The sequence below is a fragment of the Ostrinia nubilalis genome, chromosome 19 (assembly GCF_963855985.1).
Source record: "Ostrinia nubilalis chromosome 19, ilOstNubi1.1, whole genome shotgun sequence".
NCBI classification, from domain to species: Eukaryota; Metazoa; Arthropoda; class Insecta; order Lepidoptera; family Crambidae; genus Ostrinia; species Ostrinia nubilalis.
The window spans coordinates 538,960-559,915 of NC_087106.1; the positions used below are offsets into that span (position 1 = coordinate 538,960).

Genomic DNA, 20,956 nt, shown 5'->3' on the forward strand with positions numbered 1-20,956 from the left:
TTTCAACATCGAGTATGTATTCACCGGTGCCCACCTTTCTAGAACGTTGTCCTTAAAGGCTTTTGGTACCTAGTAACGTTGTATAAAGTACTAACTAACTAACCTAGCTAACCCGGAGAACTTCGTAATTAATTTAGGATTCTAATGGTGAAATTAGTTTTCAAATCAGTCCAGTAGTTCCGGAGCCTATTCAATTCAAACATACAAAAACGACTACAAATCCTTCGTCTTTACTATAAAAGTACTTAATACTTACACTCGAATATTTACCTAGACTAGAGAAACATTGTCTCACTATAAATACTTATAACCAAAAACACGCCAAGAAGAAAATAACACAACCAGAATGGCGGAGTGAATTCCCAAGACATTCAGATTCTTTATCATTAATGAGAATGTAGAGTCGATGTAACTAAATTCCACACGCGAAATACTTAGGTAAATACACTAGCTGAGCAATTTTTCAAGTACTTACGCTTAAATAATTTCCTCAACAGCCAAGGATACTTAAAATAAGGACAATCTTTTGTTGTCCGATTTTCATTCTAATTTTATTGTACCTAAACACGGAAATGGAGATCGTTTCCTTTTCAGAATCAGAATCAGAATCAGAATCATCATTTATTTGCTATAAATGTGGTACAGGAGATGGATACAGTTAATGGTTAGGTCTCACAATTAGTCATTTCTGACATGCAAATATTAAATTAATTAATCATTAAACATTTCAACAAATTCCATTAAAATATTATCAATGTAAGATGTCAATATAAATGTCAATAGTAGATACTCAATGTCAAAAATTCAGAAATTGTTGATGTCAAAGATTCACCAAGCATAATTCAATAACGATTACATACATAATTGCAAATGTCATCTAATAATAATTTATAACATCAATATAATTATTCAAAGACTCTTATTGACTTATCTGTTAAATATTCCTGCACTGTGTAATAACATTTGCTAACCAATAATTTAAATAAGCGTGTCTTAAATGCTCGAATAGGCAGTGTTTTTATTTCATCTGGCAATTTATTAAAAATTCGTACTGCCATTGGATAGCAGTTGTCACTTTGCAAGGATGTTTCGCACTCATTTTCCTTTCCTGGAGCCTGTGGTAATTAAAATTTATCATGGATCCAGCGATTTTAGACTTGGAACATCTCGTATCAATTACAAAGTTAGCAGAAGAATTAAAATAGATCATGAATAAATATTATTCATATGGGGTCTCATTTTATAAAATATACTAGCGGCCGCCCACGACTTATGCTTAGAATTTTGCAAAATCCCGTCTTCGTTCTAAAAGGAACCCATGCAATTTTTAAGACTCCTAGCACTTGTAGTTTTTGCGATTTCGTGACGAGTGAGTGAGTCAGTTACTTTTCGCTTTTATACATACAGATAGATTACGAGTATTTCTACTCTGTAATAGGTTCAAGCTGTTATTGTCATAGTGTTACTATTTTTCTCTCTACACGTATAGTAATAAAATGTTTTTCTGTAAAATATGTCTAGAACGTGATCCGGCAAATGTCACCCATATCTCACGTACTTTCACTCACTATGCCTAGAAACAATACAAATCCGTCGTGTTACCTATCTAGTGATGTCAACCTACATAATTATATTATGTACATGGTGGACCAAAAATGATAGTTAATAACAGCGCTTGATTTCTCAAAAACTGTTCGAGGTAGAGACGCATGGGTAAAGCACTCCATATTGAAACAATTCATGAAATTATACATCGTTTTCCATATGGGTGATAATATGGAAAACGATGTATAATTTCATGAATTGTTTTAATATGGAGTGCTATACGGGACAATAACGTGCTTTTAACGTTTTTTTTTTTTACTAAATCAAGTCCCATATGACGTCTCTTTAGAACTGAAAACGGATTACGCCGTATGTTTCAAGGAGCGTTCCGTAGTGAATAAAAATTCATGAAATTATGCACAGTTCACGCATCCTTTCCTCGAACCGTTTTTTGAGGAAACACGCGTTGCTATTTGCAAAAAATAGTGTCCCACCCTGTATTAGGAATATTGTATGCAGCCTACGCGACGGCATTGGGTTTTTGCGAGATTAATTTCGCGCTGGCAATTTCCAGGGTTCCGTTCTACCAATAAAACCACATAAAATAAAACGGAAGGTCCGTCTGTATCTGTCAGTCACAGGCAATTTTCTCACAACAGCAGTATTTAATGGAAAAGGGTTTGGTGGCCCGTAGCTTAATATTGATTTTGATTTATAACTGTACCTAAATGTTTGTAACCAACTCAGTAGCCTTATGGATAGTCCAGTATATTAATACTCATATTTGCAGACATAAGCAGGTAAGTACCTAAAAACCGATTTAACTAGTAAGTAGTTATACATAATCTTTATGAACAGATTTGTAAGAAAGATAGATAAATAATATAATATCTCATCTTTTTCATTGTATGATTGTTACAAATATTTCAACATATTTTATCCATCACAAGAGAAAGACCATGTACCTAAAATTTTCCCAATCTAGTGGAAATAATAGGATTCATCTGTAGAGTTCGATCTTCACACAATGATAGATTCCATTATAGGTCCCTACGGGATACTTTATCTAGAAAGAGCCTACTTAGAAGATGCTTTTAAGGAAAAACCACATAAGTGTGTTCGTCGGGTGCGCCAAAGTTCACCTAAATTTTCAACTCCGAAAATTGGAAGTCCGAAAATGTTCTTCCTAAAATTTTTCATCCTAACAATCACAATTCCTAACTACTCTGTCTCTAATGTTCATAATTCCGAATCATTCAACTTCATAATGTCATTAGCAATAAACATCTATTATACTTTTATTTGTTCTCCTAGATTTTCTAAACATAACCATATTTTACACTATTATTCAAAGTCATATCCTTTTTGTTTAGATTTCTTTCTTTGACGATATATTAAAGTTCAAGTTTGTTGGCATTAGCATGTATGGGTGCGCCAAAGTTCACCTAAATTTTCAACTCCGAAAATTGGAAGTCCGAAAATGTTCTTCCTAAAATTTTTCATCCTAACAATCACAATTCCTAACTACTCTATCTCTAATGTTCATAATTCCGAATCATTCAACTTCATAATGTCATTAGCAATAAACATCTATTACACTTTTATTTGTTCTCCTAGATTTTCTAAACATAACCATATTTTACACTATTATTCAAAGTCATATCTTTTTTGTTTAGATTTCTTTCTCTAACAATATATTAAAGTTCAAGTTTGTTGGCATTAACACGTATACTTAAGTCCCGCTCCATTCATTCAGTCAAGTTCCAGAAACGAATCGGTCCTATTCATAATTATTGGTTTAGGTTAGGTTAGAACTGTGACCACAACGCAACAGCCGAGCGAGCGAAGCCAGAGTCCCGCTCCAGTCATTCAGTCAAGTTCCAGAAACGAATCGGTCCTATTCATAATTATTGGTTTAGGTTAGGTTAGAACTGTGACCACAACGCACCAGCCGAGCGAGCGAAGCCAGAGTCCCGCTCCAGTCATTCAGTCAAGTTCCAGAAACGAATCGGTCCTATTCATAATTATTGGTTTAGGTTAGGTTAGAACTGTGACCACAACGCACGAGCCAAGCGAGCGAAGCCAGAGTCCCGCTCCAGTTATTCAGTCAAGTTCCAGAAACGAATCGGTCCTATTTATAATTATTGGTTTAGGTTAGGTTAGAACTGTGACCACAACGCACGAGCCGAGCGAGCGAAGCCAGAGTCGCGCTCCAGTTATTCAGTCAAGTTCCAGAAACGAATCGGTCCTATTTATAATTATTGGTTTAGGTTAGGTTAGAACTGTGACCACAACGCACGAGCCGAGCGAGCGAAGCCAGAGTCGCGCTCCAGTTATTCAGTCAAGTTCCAGAAACGAATCGGTCCTATTTATAATTATTGGTTTAGGTTAGGTTAGAACTGTGACCACAACGCACCAGCCGAGCGAGCGAAGCCAGAGTCCCGCTCCAGTCATTAAGTCAAGTTCCAGAAACGAATCGGTCCTATTCATAATTATTGGTTTAGGTTAGGTTAGAACTGTGACCACAACGCACGAGCCGAGCGAGCGAAGCCAGAGTCCCGCTCCAGTCATTCAGTCAAGTTCCAGAAACGAATCGGTCTATTCATTATTATTGGTTTAGGTTAGGTTAGAACTGTGGCCTTACGTTTTATTCGCGAAGAACGTACTTCTGTACGTAGTATTTATTTTATTCTATGGTATGAGTGAAAATATTATGGTAATGTTTAGGGATAAAAGTGTTATGATAAAAAACAGTAGGAGTTTAAATATATTTACATAAATGATATTATTAATTAAAATTTTCGGAAACATGAGTGTTATGAACATCGCCGGTAGCACTACAAATAGTATGAATGAAAACTTTAGGAGGAAAAATTTTAGGAAGAGTGATCATTCGGATTTAAAATCGTTAGGAAGAACAATTTCGGGTAAATAACTTTAGGTGAGCCAATATGGACCCAGCATGTATACTTGAGTCCAGCTCCAGTCATTCAGTCAAGTTCCAGAAACGAATCGGTCCTATTCATAATTATTGGTTTAGGTTAGGCACAGATATGGATTAGAGTAGATACAGCAATAGTCCAGTCATTATAGTAAGTTCACCTCGGAATTCGAGATACCCAGCTGTAAGTCTGTAAATACGTGTATATTGACACCCTAAAAGTTGTCTCAAAACCTACATATGGTAGGGTGTAAGCAACTATTAAATTTCAAGGTCAACGGTCACAAAAATCGGTTTTTTTGCGCTTTTTTTAGAAATATCTCATTTCCTATGGGTTTTTTGCTATTTGTATTTATTATCAATATTGTAGAATACTAAATTCTCTACAAATTTTGTTTAAAAACTTTTTTTATACGGTGAACCGTTTTCGAGATAGAGGGCGGAGAGCGCGCGGTCACTGCATCACTTCAGGTCTACTTAAGCGGTTTAGATTTTTCATACAAAAGGATTTTCCCGCTAATTCCTGTGGGAATTTCGGGAATTCCTTGTTGTAACTAAGCTTTGAGTTTACTAAGGTACCTACATGCCAAACAAGCGTCTAACTTCCGTTAAGCGTTTAGATTTTTCATACAAAAGGATTTTCCCGCTAATTCCTGTTCCCGTGGGAATTCCTAAGTATACTATAACCTGCCCAGGTGTATGAAGAATAATTGTACCAAGTTTCGTTAAAATCCGTCGAGTAGTTTTTGTTTCTTTAAGGATCATACAGACGTACAGAATTCTATACATGAAATATATTTTCAAAATAACTATCAGGGGGTGATTAGTGATCGATACTGATGTCAAAAATGCAATCAGTAAAATTTTTGTCTGTCTGTCTGTCCGTCAGTATGTTCCTTATAGAAACAAAAACTGCTCGACGGATTTTAACGAAACTTGGTACAATTATTCTTCATACACCTGGGCAGGTTATAGTTTACTTAGGAATTCCCACGTGAACAGGAATTAGCGGGAAAATCCTTTTGTATGAAAAATCTAAACGCTTAACAGAAGTTAGACGCTTGAAATTTGGCATGTAGGTACCTTAGTAAACTTAAAGCTTATTTACAACAAGTAATTACCGAAATTCCCACGGGAATTAGCGGGAAAATCCTTTTGTATGAAAAACCTAAACCGCTTAAGTTGACCTGAAGTGATGCAGTGACCGCGCGCTCTCCGTCCTCTATCTCGAAAACGGTTCACCGTATAAAAAAATTTTTTAAACAAAATTTGTAGAGAATTTAGTATTCTACAATATTGATAATAAATACAAATAGCAAAAAACCCGTAGGAAATGAGATATTTCCAAAAAAAGCGCAAAAAGCTGATTTTTGTGACCTTTGACCTTAAAATTTAATAGTTGCTTACACCCTACCATATGTAGGTTTTGAGACAACTTTTAGGGTGTCAATATACAAGTATTTACAGACTTACAGCTGGGTATCTCTAATTCCGAGATTCTTACCTAATTTAAGCTTAAATGACTGGACTACAAGTTGATCGTCAAAGCGTGCCATTCCGATATGTCCAAATGGACATACATGGTCGAGTGATGTTCATGTAATCCGATTACAACAATCGGTTACGATAATTTTACGAGAACAGTAGTACGATTACGAACACGGTAGAATGAAGATATTATTTACGGATTGAGAATTGTAATTAACTGCACAAGTAGCAAATAATTAAAGCAAATTTAATTAAAGTAGCAGTGAAAGAAGTATAAAGTAGCATTGTTTTTAATACATATCCTGCGATGTACTCTTAAGAGTTAAAACCATGGTCCCTGTATGTGGTGCACTCATACCGATCCCAAGGAACCGTACTTACTCATAACAATAAGACACACACTGATCCATGTATTCATGCACTTGACAAAAGACAATGCCGGAAATTGGCGTCTTTTTTTTTTCGCGCGGCCATCGACCAAACTTTGTTTTTTGATTACAAAATAGTGTAATAAACCAAACTTACTATGACATGTATACCTCTAAACTCAGTCTGAACTGAGTTACGAGCATCAGAAGTTTGATGATTTTCATACTAGATTTGCTTTTTGCGCGCAAAGTTTTGTAAGAAATTGCAACAAAATAGTGAGATTGTATGTGTAAACAAACAATACCATCCATTAAAGGCTCCAGACATCAGTATGGAGCAGAATCAGCGCAATAAAAAAAATGCGCATTATTTTGTTGCAATTTCTTACAAAACTTGCGCACAAAAAGCAAATCTAGTATGAAAATCATCAAACTTCTAATGCTCGTAACTCAGTTCAGACTGAGTTTAGAGGTATACATGCCATATTAAGTTTGGTTTATTACACTATTTTGTAATCAAAAAACAAAGTTTGGTCGAAGGCCGCGCGAAAAAAAAAAGACGCCACTTTCCATACAAAATCTGGCATTGCCATTTGTCTTGAAACGCTGGTAGGGTAAAAAAAATAACGAGATTTGACGAATTGTAAGAATTACTTTATTTTAAAAAGGTAAATAAAGATGTTTTTGGTTTTGTATTTAACAAATTATCAGTTTTATCGGAATTAATTAATTTCCGAATCGAGTCACACGATATCTTTCGATGACTTTGCGAATGCAGTACGATGATACGATTACTTTTACGTTGCGGCAATCACTAAAATTCGCTAAAATGACACTAATGACGTTTAAAAAGTGGCACGCTCGGCTTCATACAATTTTTGACACATGCTGCATCTATCCATATCTGTGAGGTTAGGTTAGAACTGTGACCACAACGCACGAGCCGAGCGAGCGAAGCCAGAGTCCCGCTCCAGTCATTCAGTCAAGTTCCAGAAACGAATCTTTCCTATTCATAATTATTGGTTTAGGTTAGGTTAGAACTGTGACCACAACGCACGAGCCGAGCGAGCGAAGCCAGAGTCCCGCTCCAGTCATTCAGTCAATTTCCCGAATCGAATCGGTCTTATTCATAATTATTGGTTTAGGTAAGGTTAGAACTGTGACCACAACGCACGAGCCGAGCGAGCGAAGCCAGAGTCCCGCTCCAGTCATTCAGTCAAGTTCCAGAAACGAATCGGTCCTATTCATAATTATTGGTTTAGGTTAGGTTAGAACTGTGACCACAACGCACGAGCCGAGCGAGCGAAGCCAGAGTCCCGCTCCAGTCATTCAGTCAAGTTCCAGAAACGAATCTTTCCTATTCATAATTTTTGGTTTAGGTTAGGCTAGAACTGTGACCACAACGCACGAGCCGAGCGAGCGAAGCCAGAGTCCCGCTCCAGTCATTCAGTCAATTTCCCGAATCGAATCGGTCTTATTCATAATTATTTGTTTAGGTTAGGTTAGAACTGTGGCCTTACGTTTCATTCGCGAAGAACGTACTTGTATGGTTTGTAGGGCCATACATTTATTTAAGTAGAGTTGAAGTTAGTTGAAGTAGAGTTGAAGAGCACGTCGCGAAGAAAAGATCTCCAAAGTTTAAAGTTTATATTGTAGTAAAATATTGACAGAGTTATCGTGGCAAATCTTTTCTTGAGTAGTAGTGTTACGTGGGATGGTTGTTGACGTACTGAGTTATAATAATGAAAAATACTTAAAATAGTAACTAACGCGCGCCCAAAAAGTGGGACGCAAACGTAAGCGTAAAAGTAAGTGCAATGTACGATGGCTTGCCCGTACAGTACTTCTGTACGTAGTATTTATTATTAATCTATGGTATGAGTGAAAATATTATGGTAATGTTTAGGGATAAAAGTGTTATGATAAAAAACAGTAGGAGTTTAAATATATTTACATAAATGATATTATTAATTACAATTTTCGGAAACATGAGTGTTATGAACATCGCCGGTAGCACTACAAATAGTATGAATGAAAACTTTAGGATGAAAAATTTTAGGAAGAGTGATCATTCGGATTTAAAATCGTTAGGAAGAACAATTTCGAGTAAATAACTTTAGTTGAGCCAATATGGACCCGTGTTCGTCATTAGTCACTTTTGATTTATTGGATATGTTCATTCTTCCATCGTGTTGGACGTTACATTTTTATTAATTACATACTGACTTTGCGAAACCTTCCGTTGAAGTTTACTGTACATATTAATTGTTACGTGTTAATTAATATTCCAATAGAGCCTACGTCCAAATTGTCAGTTTCACTGGACCATAACAATGATCCAGGATGCGTTTCCATCAGGCTATACGTCTACACGAGCGTCCCTGCGACAATGGTCCCGACACAATACCAATGTGTCACGACCACTCCGGCGTAACTGGGGCGCTGCCAACTGGTCCATTCAACGCGTCTATACACCTGATCTGGAGCTTGCTATAGGCGAATCTGTGCTAAATCTGATTTCGACAGACTAACAAGATGTCCAATCCAACCGCTGCACAGTACCTATTGTTGATGTTGCTGCTTGTAATTAACTAAATAAATGGTCAAGGGGTTTTCATCAATAAAATTGAAAATTTTCAGTTAATTGAATAGATATTTAATTTGGAAAAAAACACAGTATTATTTCTCCATAACGTTTATTCGTCGCAACATTCAAGTGTGCAATTTACGTCATGTAATTAGCTGAATTACACTACAATATTATATTCACCTTTATTATTATAGATGACTAACATCGTTTTAACAATACTAAAATATTATACGATACGTTTAATAAAATAAAATATTATTTTCATAGACACTTAAGACTATTTACAGAAATGTTAGTGAAGTAACTTTATCAGAAGACAATAATGAAGTTTTCGTTAAAAAGGGATACAAATAATGCGTTAATACTTTCTAAAGTTAGCTAACGCACTTGTTAGTTACAGTCATTCAGCCAGTCTGCAACCTCAGCATTGGTCCTAAAGTGCTGCCTTGCGCAACGCCGCATTTGCTTTCCCTGTATCGACACCTGTATCTTTGTTTAGTTTTCACCAAACGTTTTCAGTACAACATAAAATGATTACGATATAATTAAAGGAATGAAAGATACGGAATGTAACTTCCATTATTTAAGTAAGTTCGTTAATATAAAATAACGTGGTAGGTATACAAAGTTTCGAAATATGATATGTTTCTGGTAGAAACTTTCTACTTACATAATGTTTAACAATATTTTAATTTTAGGGTACTATAAATGTTTTCATTTAAGAATTAAACTTATTTAAATGTTTCATAATAAGTTTTTTCACATTAAGTTGAATTGTGTTCCTTTTACACGCCTATGTAGATATTTCTTACAATATTTGGCTCGTTATCTTTTGGCGCCTCAAAAGTATTTTTAATAACACTTCTGAACTCAAGGTTTGGGTGATACCTAAATTATAAATACATTTTTAAATTGAAATTTTTCAGTAAAATGAAACAATCTAGTTGCTAACATTGTTCGCTCTGTGTTTGAAGATACTTTATTAATAATATTTCGCAGTATTTATGGCCCTAACTAAGTTAGGTATTCGTCTACCTCCTCTTAACTTTCGAGCAATTTTTATTCTTGGATCCCGATTTCCTTTTCAACGGACCTTTAGCAGCAAGCGCGGCGTCCGTTTGTGTGGTCTGGTCGACCGCCGGCTCGGAGACTGTCGCTTGTTTTTGTAAATCTTGAGTTGGTATCTTTTTGCACGGCACCGCATTGCTTTTTAGGTTTTTCCTGCGTTTCCCTTTTATTATATCCGCGGGGTCGAAGTGTTCTTCGCAAATGAGGTGGTTTTGTGATCGCTTGTTCATCAAATCCTCTCGTGTAATAAGTTTTAGCCATGTTGAACGCCTGAAATAGAAGTTCGTGGGTAATGTTTTTATTTTAATATAGTAGTCGGAAGATATATAGGAAATATGGTTGTAGTTAGATATTATTAGAAGTAAATAACGTTTCTAAAAGCTTCATGATTAATAATTCAATGATCTATCAAAATCGTAGCTACTTTCAAACTTCATTTTTATGATGTTAAAACCTAAAAATTGCCTTAAAGAACCGCCTTTAATAAACCACATCAATAAAGAATAATATGAAGATAAAAAAATAGAACCAGTAACAACCTGTTACTATAGTAGTAAGCTATAACTTGAATACTAGATCCACAGCTCTAGCGAAATGCGGATTGCGGTAAGCGCGCTTTGCTCTGTAATTTACAGTAGTTAGAAGAACTTAGATTTTAGCAAAGATATTTTTTTACCTATTTACGATCACCCGATTGTATACAAACGAAATGATAAAATCTCCAGAACGACAGCCAAGCTCTAATGGTCAAGCTTCATGTATGTAGTTACTTAGAAATAAGTAGAGTTAAACAATTCTGACAAAAACGGTCAATATTACAAGAGCATTAAAGCAAATGTCATTAGAATACAAAACAATTAGACTGGTGAGCATTTACCATAGGTAAATAAATTAAAGATCATTTATGAATAGTATTCACTCTATTGTTGTTTGGAAAGAGTGACCTATTTCCGGTTAGAACGAATGATTTTATGTAATTGGGTAAGTATGCCTAGTTCTTACATGACGACAGTGTGTTCCAAAAATTATGGAAGAGTTAACTTTGATGTGCCGCCGACTGAAAAAAGAGACGCAAGTTTACTTTATAAAAAAACGTCTATAGTAAACATACATTTATAGTTACATTTATTTTGAATGGATGCGTCTCTTGTCTGGTAAAACGAAATATTTAGTGTGGTTTTGGTGGCTTGAAATAGGTTGGTGTGTACCTAGATATAAATATTTTTTAAATCACAAACCTATAAGCACCGGCCGGTAAAGTAGTAAGTAAGTACGGGCGCACATCAAGCAAAACAATGAGGCATTACAGACACATACCTAATGAGGATCAGTACTGTTGTAGAAAATTCAATAAAACTAGTATCTACGTTAATCTTTAAGACATAAGAAAGATATATCTTTTTGAATTATCCAAATCGGACCATTACTTACGAAGATATTAAGTAATAAACATAGGCCGTTTTTGCCGCTAAAAGTCAACGTACGCAAGGCCGCGTGACGTCATTATATCCGAATCGAGCGCAGCCGGCGTACTAATGGGATGGAAAATATTTTTTTCCGGCTAAACTATCAGTTTTAGAAAAAAACTTTTAATAACATTTATTCTTCAAAATAAAGTAACCTATCGACCAGTAATTTTTAAAAATAAAAATTGTGAAAATAAGTATTGCTATGTCCAAAAACCACATTTTCATAGGATTCGATGCAATGCGGAGACGCGGTTGGGGTGAGTGTAACTTAATGATTGTTTGTATTGAACATAATAATACATAATATGATGCTAATACCCAGTTTCTGGCCTGTGGGGGGGGATAAGTCATACCCAGCTTATAGCCTGGGGGGAGAGGCAAGTCATACCCAGTTTCTGGCCTGGGGGGGGGGGTAAGTAATACCCAGCTTCCGGCCGAGGGGGAGTCATACCTAGCTTATGCTTATGGACTGGGGGAAGGGGCTAGCCTTACCTAGCTTCTGGCTTGGGGAGAGGGGGGGGGAGGAGTCAAGTCATAACCAGTTTCTAGGGCTGGGGGGAGGGGCTAGCCTTACCCAGCTTATGGCCTGGGGGAGGGGGGGGGGGGGTCAAGTCATACCCAGTTTCTGGCATTTCTGGCATGGGGGGGTGTCATACCCAGATTCTGGCCGAAGAGGAGTCATATCCAGCTTATGCTTATGGCCTGGGGGTAGGGGCAAGCCTTACCTAGCTTCTGGCCTGGGGGGAGGGGGAGGGGTCAAGTCATACCCAGTTTCGGGCCGGGGGGGGGGGGGGTGAATCATACCCAACTTCTGGCCGAGGGGGAAGTCATGCCCAGCTTATGACCTGGGGAGAGGAGAGGGGCGGGGTAGTCATACCCAGCTTCTAGGTTAAGATTAAATAGATTTCCAGCACGGAGCGGCTGTCCTTTCCTGCAACAGCTGGCCCGCCCATGGGAACGGCGAATGGATAGGTAGGTGCGTAGGTTTAACTCAGAAAAACTAAATAACAGGTAGGTATTAACTATTAAGTGTACATCGAAATGATTTTCATAGCAATGTCTTATTGTTAGAAGTTATACCTTATTGTTAGAAGTAAATAAATTAATACTTATACATTTTTATATTTTACTTGGAAGAAGATATGACTCTAACAACACTTATGTACACTTTATTTGAATAAATCGCCAAATATACCACCGCGGAGACCCCAATCGCGTCTCTGCGTGCCATTGAATCGTATGAGCGTATGGATTTTTTGCGTTATTTTTCACAATTTCCATTTTTAAAAATTACCTATCAATAGCTTACTTTATTCTGATGAATAAATGTCATTACAAGTTTTTCTCTAAAACTGATAATTTGGCTAGAAAAAAATATTTTCTATCCACGCAGTACGCCGGCAGCGTTCGGATCGGATATAATGACGTCATCGTCCCCGCGCCGGGCGGTCAGTGAACTTTTTTAGTAATTTGGCCATAACTACGTCAATTTTTGTCGTAGAACAAAAATTTTTGCACTGTGTATTAAGGATTTCTAAGCCTTATAAATCTGCATTCACAGCTAAAAATCGAAATGATCCTCATTGCAACAGGTGCTATCACAAAAAAAACACAAATACCTAAACCTAATTATTGTAAGTGTTATAAAATAATATGTTGTCGACTGTACATGGCCACTAGATGTTTCTTACCTTACTTCATCCTCATTGGGGACGGTAAAAAACGAAGGAATTGCTTTCGATACATCAGAGCTCCAGCATCCGGGAACAACACAATTCCTCCTCATGTTTAATATTAAATGTACGTTATTCTCCCATTAATCCTGTCCAATTTTCACAAGACACACTAACACTGAATTTTGGACTATTTTCAAAATACGCAGCTGATATTTTCGCTTGTCAAACAGTCCCTGCAATCTTGCTGTAATTATTGATGAGCAGGTAACAGGAGTACCGTAACCCTGCGAAGTAAAGACGACGATCCAACTACGTAGTTGCCGTATGGAACGGTACCTCTCAATTTGGTAGAATATGAGTTGTTAGCGCCGCTGCAAAACGTCAGATGGCGCTCGAAAGCTTTTGTAAGTTGCTCCAGATGTCACTACAGACCACAGCTTTCATGTTTCTACTGTACGGCACGGTATGATAGAAACATTGAAGCAAAGATTGCACTCTTTCCCAAAATTATTGCACTTTGCAAAATTATTGGTGGTCTATATTTCTGTGACGAACTGTGTGTTCTGTGGGCGCACGATAAAATCAATACTATGACTATCAACTAGGTACGCGTGTCCCGCGCGAAAGCATTTACAGCAGCTCACTAACTACCTACCTACATAACTCTACATAATTTTGGATCCGCTTCTCGTATTGACTCTACTCAATAATTTTATTTTTCTGATCTGCTCTTAACGGAGGTTGAGGTAATTTACTTTATTTTATTTTCACCGATTACTCCGTCAATTTTAAAATACAATGATGTATTTAGCCTAAGATAATACTGTGCATGTTTCTTGGGATAAATGACAGAAACGTGTTATCATTGAAAATATCCTTCCAAAATGCTGAAATACCTACTCTAAATGCAAATAATTTTACAATCCCAATCCGCGAATTCATTAACCGCAATTCACTGTCAAATTAATTCCCAAGTAATTGCTCCTTGAGCCAAAGGTCAGGGCTTTGCCCTGCTGAAGTAACTCGCCTCGCTTGGTCGCAACCTAAGGGCTTCTGAAAACTAATTTGAGCTAGATTTCTGACGACCGTTTCCAAGACCCGGCTGCCCAATCTAATGGCATTAATTTGTAATCAATCATTATGGATATCGTGTGCGACGAATTATGTAGAGTCATGGATTTTATCCCCGCATGTAATAAATAATGTATATTATTATGTACCTACTGCACCACTTTGTTTAGTTTTATTTATTTAAAAAAGTAGAGCTACCTACTTACTTATTTGTTCCTTATGATATCATAAGTAAGGCCTATACATATAGGCCCTTGGTTCTACAGATCATAGGTACTTGGAGCTCTATAGAGCGTTTTCTTTCCGTTTTCTGACAACTATGTAGAGATCAATAAAAAAAATGTAATATTATATCTCATACTAAATAAGTTCCCTATATATTTGAGATACTAATGCCCGTTTTCACCATCAACCCCTAATTTTTAAGTGACCCCTTTGAAAACAAAATTCCTGTTATGTGTTCCCATAGGGGTCACTTAAAAATTAGGGATTGATGGTGAAAACGGGCATAAGTCTGTTTACATTATTTCATCCTTAAAAAATAATGTGACCAAAAACCGCGACTATTCTCGATATAACAGCTTTATTCAAAAAACCCAAACTATAAGTTCTTCATCATGTCCTGCATAGAGGTCAGGTAGCGGCTGGCGTTCTTGGCCAGCTCGGCCACGTCGTCGCCATGCCGGCGCTCCACGAGCGGCTCGCCGCTCCGGTCGTCAGCCGCAGCCTCCTGATTTTGCATATCTTCTTCATTTCGTACGGAATTCTCGTCCATTTGAGCAGGATTTTCTTCAGCACCTTAAAAAGACATTAAAAGTTGAGCATAAAATCTATCTATATAAATAAAAATGAATTGATGTTCGTTAGTCGGATTAAAACTCGAGTACGGCTGGGCCGATTGAGCTGATTTTGGTGTTAAAATGTTTGTCGTAGTCCAGGGTAGGTCTAAACGGTGAGCAAATACGCGCGCGATATTGTTTTTCTGTGACAGACAGAATTCAACGCGGGCGAAAGCTAGTTTTTAATAAATACAATAAGTTGCACTGCACCTGACCAGTTAGCTTTCCTCCAGGACTACTCAACCTTCACTGATGAAGATGCATCTGGATACAAGTAGCGCTGGACCGGTCATTGTGGAAATTCTTGGAGGAGACTTTGTTTAGCAGTGGCTTTGGCAGTTTGCTATTTGGCAGAAACGAACAAGTTCTCTCTGCCCACTTAAAAAACCAACTACTAAACGAAGAAGAAAGTTAACATTTATGGCCTTTCCAATACAGATGTAGGTACCTACAATATTATTATACTAAATGTGCACAGTTTTTTTTTGCCCATTTGCCCATTGACTTCTACCTTAGAAGCCTTGATTTTTGCCATGTTACCACTACTACCTAATACCTCCTTTGTCCAACCGTGGACGTCACTTGGTTGAAACGAACGAACGAACCACTACTACATACTATAGTCCTTATCCTCCTCCGCCCGCTGGTGCAACCTCGACCTGGCCATCTGCTGGTTGAACTGGTGCGAGGCGCGGCGCCAGATCTTCCGGATCTGGTCCCCGAGCGGGGAGTCGACCATCTGCTTCGCTATGGACTGCACATCCTCCAGGTTTGCTGTCAGTAAGATGTACGAGTGCACCGAGTTGGCAGCCAAGATCACTGTGGAAAAAAAATACGTTAATTAAGGTAACTAGATGTATTTTCAAGATCAATATAAATAATTAGGGTAGGTATTTGATAAAGGAAGCGCTATGAGAGACCTGACTTCCAGCAGTGGACTATTGACTGAAATTATGTTCGAATACCCACTACATAATTTCGGATTTCCACAATGAATTTTGAATATGATTTTTTAAACGCATGTCGACCTTCATACGTAGAGTTGTACAGTGAAATATTATCACGCTGTCTACCGTCACATATACTAAAGGAAATCTCATTATTCTAAGTATATTCAGCAGGCTTCCAAATTTTTCCTACAACGGTAGGTCCGATGTTAATTCGGTTTCTTTTTGAAAGAGATTGAAAGCGATCTCTCTGAGAAATTGGATCGGGCACCCGAAAATGCTGTGACGTCATATTACAATATTTTCGTGACAAGAAACAATTTTGGTTGTTATTTTTTGATGGGCTTTTGTTTACATTACCACTTTTAGATTTTAACGTTGCTGTAAATAGGTATTCACAAAAATAGTAGCCAGTCAGTAGCGATTATTTAATTTCACGTCAGTACGTAATAGTTGAATGCATTTTTAAATGCAAACTGTAAAATTAAGGTAAACAAAATAGGTAATCTTGTCCTATCAAAATATAAATATATTTTAATCATTTCAAATAAACTGGTAATGATATTCGCTAGGTTACCTAAATATTGTTTAAAACACGCGTGTTTATCCACTACTTAGGGGCCATCCATAAAGTACGTCACACGAATTTCATGATTTTTTGACCCCCCCTCCGTCCTTGTCACAGGTGGTCACATTTCTGAGACCCCCCTCCTCCCTAGTGTGACGTCACATGTTTTGCAATTTCACATTGAAAAATTACAACTGTCTACAGCATTTTTGCGCACGGGTTATGCATAGCTTATTTTTATTGCTTTAATACCTAGAAATAAGAATAAAAACAAAAAATTGTTCTGAATTTGCTTTTATGTGTAAAAAATAGAAAAAAACATATCAATGAATGTATGAAACATGAACATAGAGATGATTTCATATTTATGTTGCCAAATATTTTTTTTCTTTCTTTCTTTCATTCTTTCTAATTATTAAAACATACCAAACATCCATTTAAGATTCATTCTCACAAGAGAAAATTTAAAATAGAGTCCAAATATTGATTAAAAATGAAAAATTCTAATTTGCTGTCATGTTCCATAGAAGATTTTTCTCATAAAAATCTAACCATATCATGCTTTCAGTTTACTGGCCTTGGTAACGTCGTCTCTCAAAACCCACTATATTTTGATGAAAGCACGCCCCTTGTTCTTGCGAATAAGCCCCCATAATTATCTATAAATATATCCCAATGAGAATGTGACGTGCATCTTTAGAGACATTCTACTATGAAGATGGAAAATTCAAATCGCTATAACTCTTTAAAAAGCAAATATTTTCGATTTGTAATCGCACTTTTTTATATAAATTTGCTTATATAATCAGAATATAATAAGTAAAATCCATGCGCAAAAAAAAAAGTTTTTTTTGTTGACCGGTGTTATTAAATTAACAGCAGTTCCGAAATTAGTTTTATTTCCATTTAAATTAACTTAAGTACTTTTTTATGAAATCAAAATTATATCAAATATTTGAAACAATGGAAATGTGATGTCACGAAACTTAGGACCCCTCCCACCCCTTGTCACACCATGTCACACTTTGTCAACCCCCTCACCCCCCCTCTTTACGTGTGACGTACTTTATGGAGGGTGTGTAATGTATGATATAATTACATATCATATAATACTTAGAGGATATAACATCAAATTATATAAAATCGTTTAATATAATAATTATTTACTATAATAAACGAATAATATAATTTTAAAACGAATAATTTTAAGACAAATAAGTATTAACTGATATAAAATGGTTTGATATAATGAATATTTTCTATAAAACTTATAATGTATACTATTTAAAACAAATAACATTCAAATCATATAAAAATAAAATGTCGAACAATCAAATGAGATAAAATTATTTTCCTATAAAACTTAAATCATATAACAATAATAATTTTATATAAAGTTCATTTGTTATAATAAGCATTGCATGCAGCAAGCAAGCAAGCGAGCAAGCAAGCAAGCTAGCAAGCAAGCTAGCATGTAGGCAAGCAAGCAGGCAAGCAAGCTAGCAAGCAGGCAAGCAAGCAGGCAAGCAAGCAGGCAAGCAGGCAAGCAAGCAAGCAAGCAAGCAGGCATGCAGGCATGCAGCATGCAAATTTGACTAAAAACTTGAGACTTCTGTCACGGCTCCGGCACTGCGGGGCTCTGGCGGTCCCTCGCGTGCTAATCGTCGCAGATGGCTTTCGCTCGACACCGCGTCTTCGGCTTGATGGCCGGCTTTGCCGGCCAGCCTCAGCCGCGGCGCCTCGCTTCCAGCCACCTGCTCCTCAGCCCGCGGGCCGCCTCGCCCCTCCGTGCCTACGCGCTTCTAAATTACACTCTAGGGGTAGGGCAGACAAGACTACGTGGAGTCGGTTTTACGGCGATTCGTTTTTGTCACTAAAGTCATTTATAAGTCAAGCTTAAAAAGAACATACTTAAAGTTATATCTATCAGAAATTATATCAATTAAAGAGTATAACAAATAATATTTATTACAAGTAATGGTTATGTGAAATAATATTTATATTAAACAAAATTACATCAAATGAGTCTTAGATTAAGTAAGGTTTATATCAAACTAGCTGACCCGGCGAACTTTGTTCCGCCTTAATGGCAATAAATAAGCAGACTTTTTTAATTTCGAACGGGATAAAAAGTATCCTATGTCCTTCTCCTGGCTCTAAACTACCTCCCTGACAATTTTCAGCTAAATCGGTTCAGCCGTTCTTGAGTTATAAGCGAAGTAACTAACACGACTTTCTTTTATATATATAGATGTCTTTATGCGTTGTGATTGGTATCTGAAATGATATTATTAGAAATGATTTATTATATGAAGTAAACATTATATGTTAAAAATTATATGAAGTGTTATTATAACATACGTTTATTATACAATATGAACGTTATTGAAATGAATTTATATCATATAAACTTATATAAACTGTCACGCACCCCTTTATGGATGACCCCTTATTGTTCTGGGCCTAAGTAAATTAGGCGGGCTTATTGATACTAAAAAAACAATTATCTGGTTGTGGTTGGGTATTATGTTAGTAAAGCAATTTATTTTAGAGCTTTATGAAAAAAATCCAAAGATATAGGTAATTGAAAATCGCTCTAGCTGCTATACAGGCAATCTACCTTGAGCTAAATATACGGTCTGAAATAAGCGTTGAGCCCTAGTTTAATTTATACACCACGAACACGCCACAATAGTTGTAAAACGATACTTAACTAGGTTTTAGTTATTCTGTTTAGCCAAAAAGTTTGCCTTTGTATTAAAGATGAAATAAGTAAATAAGCGTTATGAAAGTGTGAATTTTATGTAATGTTCATGTGAATGTTATGTTATATCTATGCTTATCAGTTTGGGATGGGACTGGATGGAATCAGTGTGATTTATTTAATATTATTGGATAATTAATTGAATTTATTGACGCACCTATAATTGCAATTTAGAATAGAATAGAAAGTATTTAAAATAATAATGATTTAATTTTGCAAATATTCACATGCCAGCTACGCTGGTAAGATAAGATGCACCTCTCTTTAACTCAAGACCACTTATTGTACCACATTAACTCTGTGAATAATGAATAAATAATCTTTTAATCTTTGATAATTGTATTTTTTTTTTATTATATTGATGATATCCATAGAAAATCCTGATTTTATCAAATCTTTCAGTTTGAGATATTATTATTATGAGAGAAAATGTAGAGCCCAAGGCTGCAAAGATCTCTCCATCTACCGACCACGGTAGGCTAGAACAGAGGTATGGCATTTAGAAGGTGGTTGATCAAACCCCCATTGCCCACGACTCTGACTAGAGTGGAGTTGCAAATTTTCGTTCACCTCTTTTTTGCCTACAAATCTACAACAGTACCTCTAGTAGGAAAAACTTTCGAGTTCGTTTCGTTGCGTATTCAAAGTGTCATCGAAAAATTTTGTATGAAAAATTAAACAGCGCCCCCCTAGGGCGGCTATAATATAGGGGGCGCTGTTTAATTTTTCATACAAAATTTTTCGATGACACTTTGAATACGCAACGAAACGAACTCGAAAGTTTTTCCTACTAGAGGTACAGTACATTAATACGTACTACGTTACTTAGCAATAAACGATAACGAAATTGCTCATAGGCTTAAGTTTAGTGAAGGAAAAAGCCATTATGATTATGGCATTAAGTTCGCTTTTTGTACCCTGTTCAAACTTTAGGATAAAAATAAGTTGCTTACATACAAGTAGGTACGGTATACTTATTATTTCTAATAATTTTAGTAACTTACTACTAATCCACAAAACAATAACAGCCATCGCGAATCCTCAGGGTGCAACACGCATTGATCAAACTACCAACTTTAGTGAAACAACATAACTAAACTTAATCATACTTATCAAAGTGGGTATTACAATCTCGTTAATGATTTATTGAGTGTGAAATGAAAATTATTATTTTAGCGTGAGTTCATAATACCTACTTTTATTTACGAGTATCTTAGTTGGTATGCGATAGGAATAGGAGAGGCTAACCTAGCTTATTGTAATTTTGTGCTCCTTGCTGAATTATCATAAACTCTATCTATACGTAAACGTAATAAACATGAACACAGAGTTTTTCTTATAAATTGATCTACATAGAGAACCGACTCATGCTAATAATAACTTAATAAATATGATAATATTTTTAAAAATATCCATTAAGGATTTCGTGCTAGAGATACAGGTAGATTACGAGTATAACAGATCGAAACAAACCTAAGTAAATAGTATTTAATTTACTTTTTGAAAACACCAGCCTTGTCTTTGCATAAACCGTTACCTATTACTTATTCTGTGCCGTTACTAATTAAAGGTACCTAAAAGAAGGGAGAGATTTACTTATAGGATGATTGTGATTGGGATAC

General features: G+C 36.3%; 1 protein-coding gene across 1 annotated transcript; it reads right to left on the bottom strand.

The window, feature by feature from the left end:
- Nucleotides 1-14,797: 14,797 nt before the first annotated feature.
- On the bottom strand, nucleotides 14,798-20,470 carry LOC135081015 (uncharacterized). Its single transcript, XM_063975738.1, has 3 exons — nucleotides 20,339-20,470; nucleotides 15,674-15,874; nucleotides 14,798-15,014 (listed from the first exon to the last, which is right to left on the bottom strand). Exons 1-3 carry the CDS (start codon nucleotides 20,364-20,366, stop codon nucleotides 14,818-14,820), a joined length of 426 nt encoding a protein of 141 aa, XP_063831808.1. The 5' UTR covers nucleotides 20,367-20,470; the 3' UTR covers nucleotides 14,798-14,817.
- Nucleotides 20,471-20,956: the final 486 nt, after the last annotated feature.

What these genes read in the sequence shown, in the direction of transcription:
- LOC135081015 (XM_063975738.1), bottom strand. Translation starts at nt 20,366, where the DNA reads ATGGCTGTTATTGTTTTGTGGATTAGTA. An exon ending in TATTGTTTTGTGGATTAGTA is followed by an intron (nt 15,875 to 20,338) that starts GTAAGTTACTAA and finishes TTTTTTCCACAG; the next exon opens with TGATCTTGGCTGCCAACTCG. An exon ending in GGAGGAGGATAAGGACTATA is followed by an intron (nt 15,015 to 15,673) that starts GTATGTAGTAGT and finishes TGTCTTTTTAAG; the next exon opens with GTGCTGAAGAAAATCCTGCT.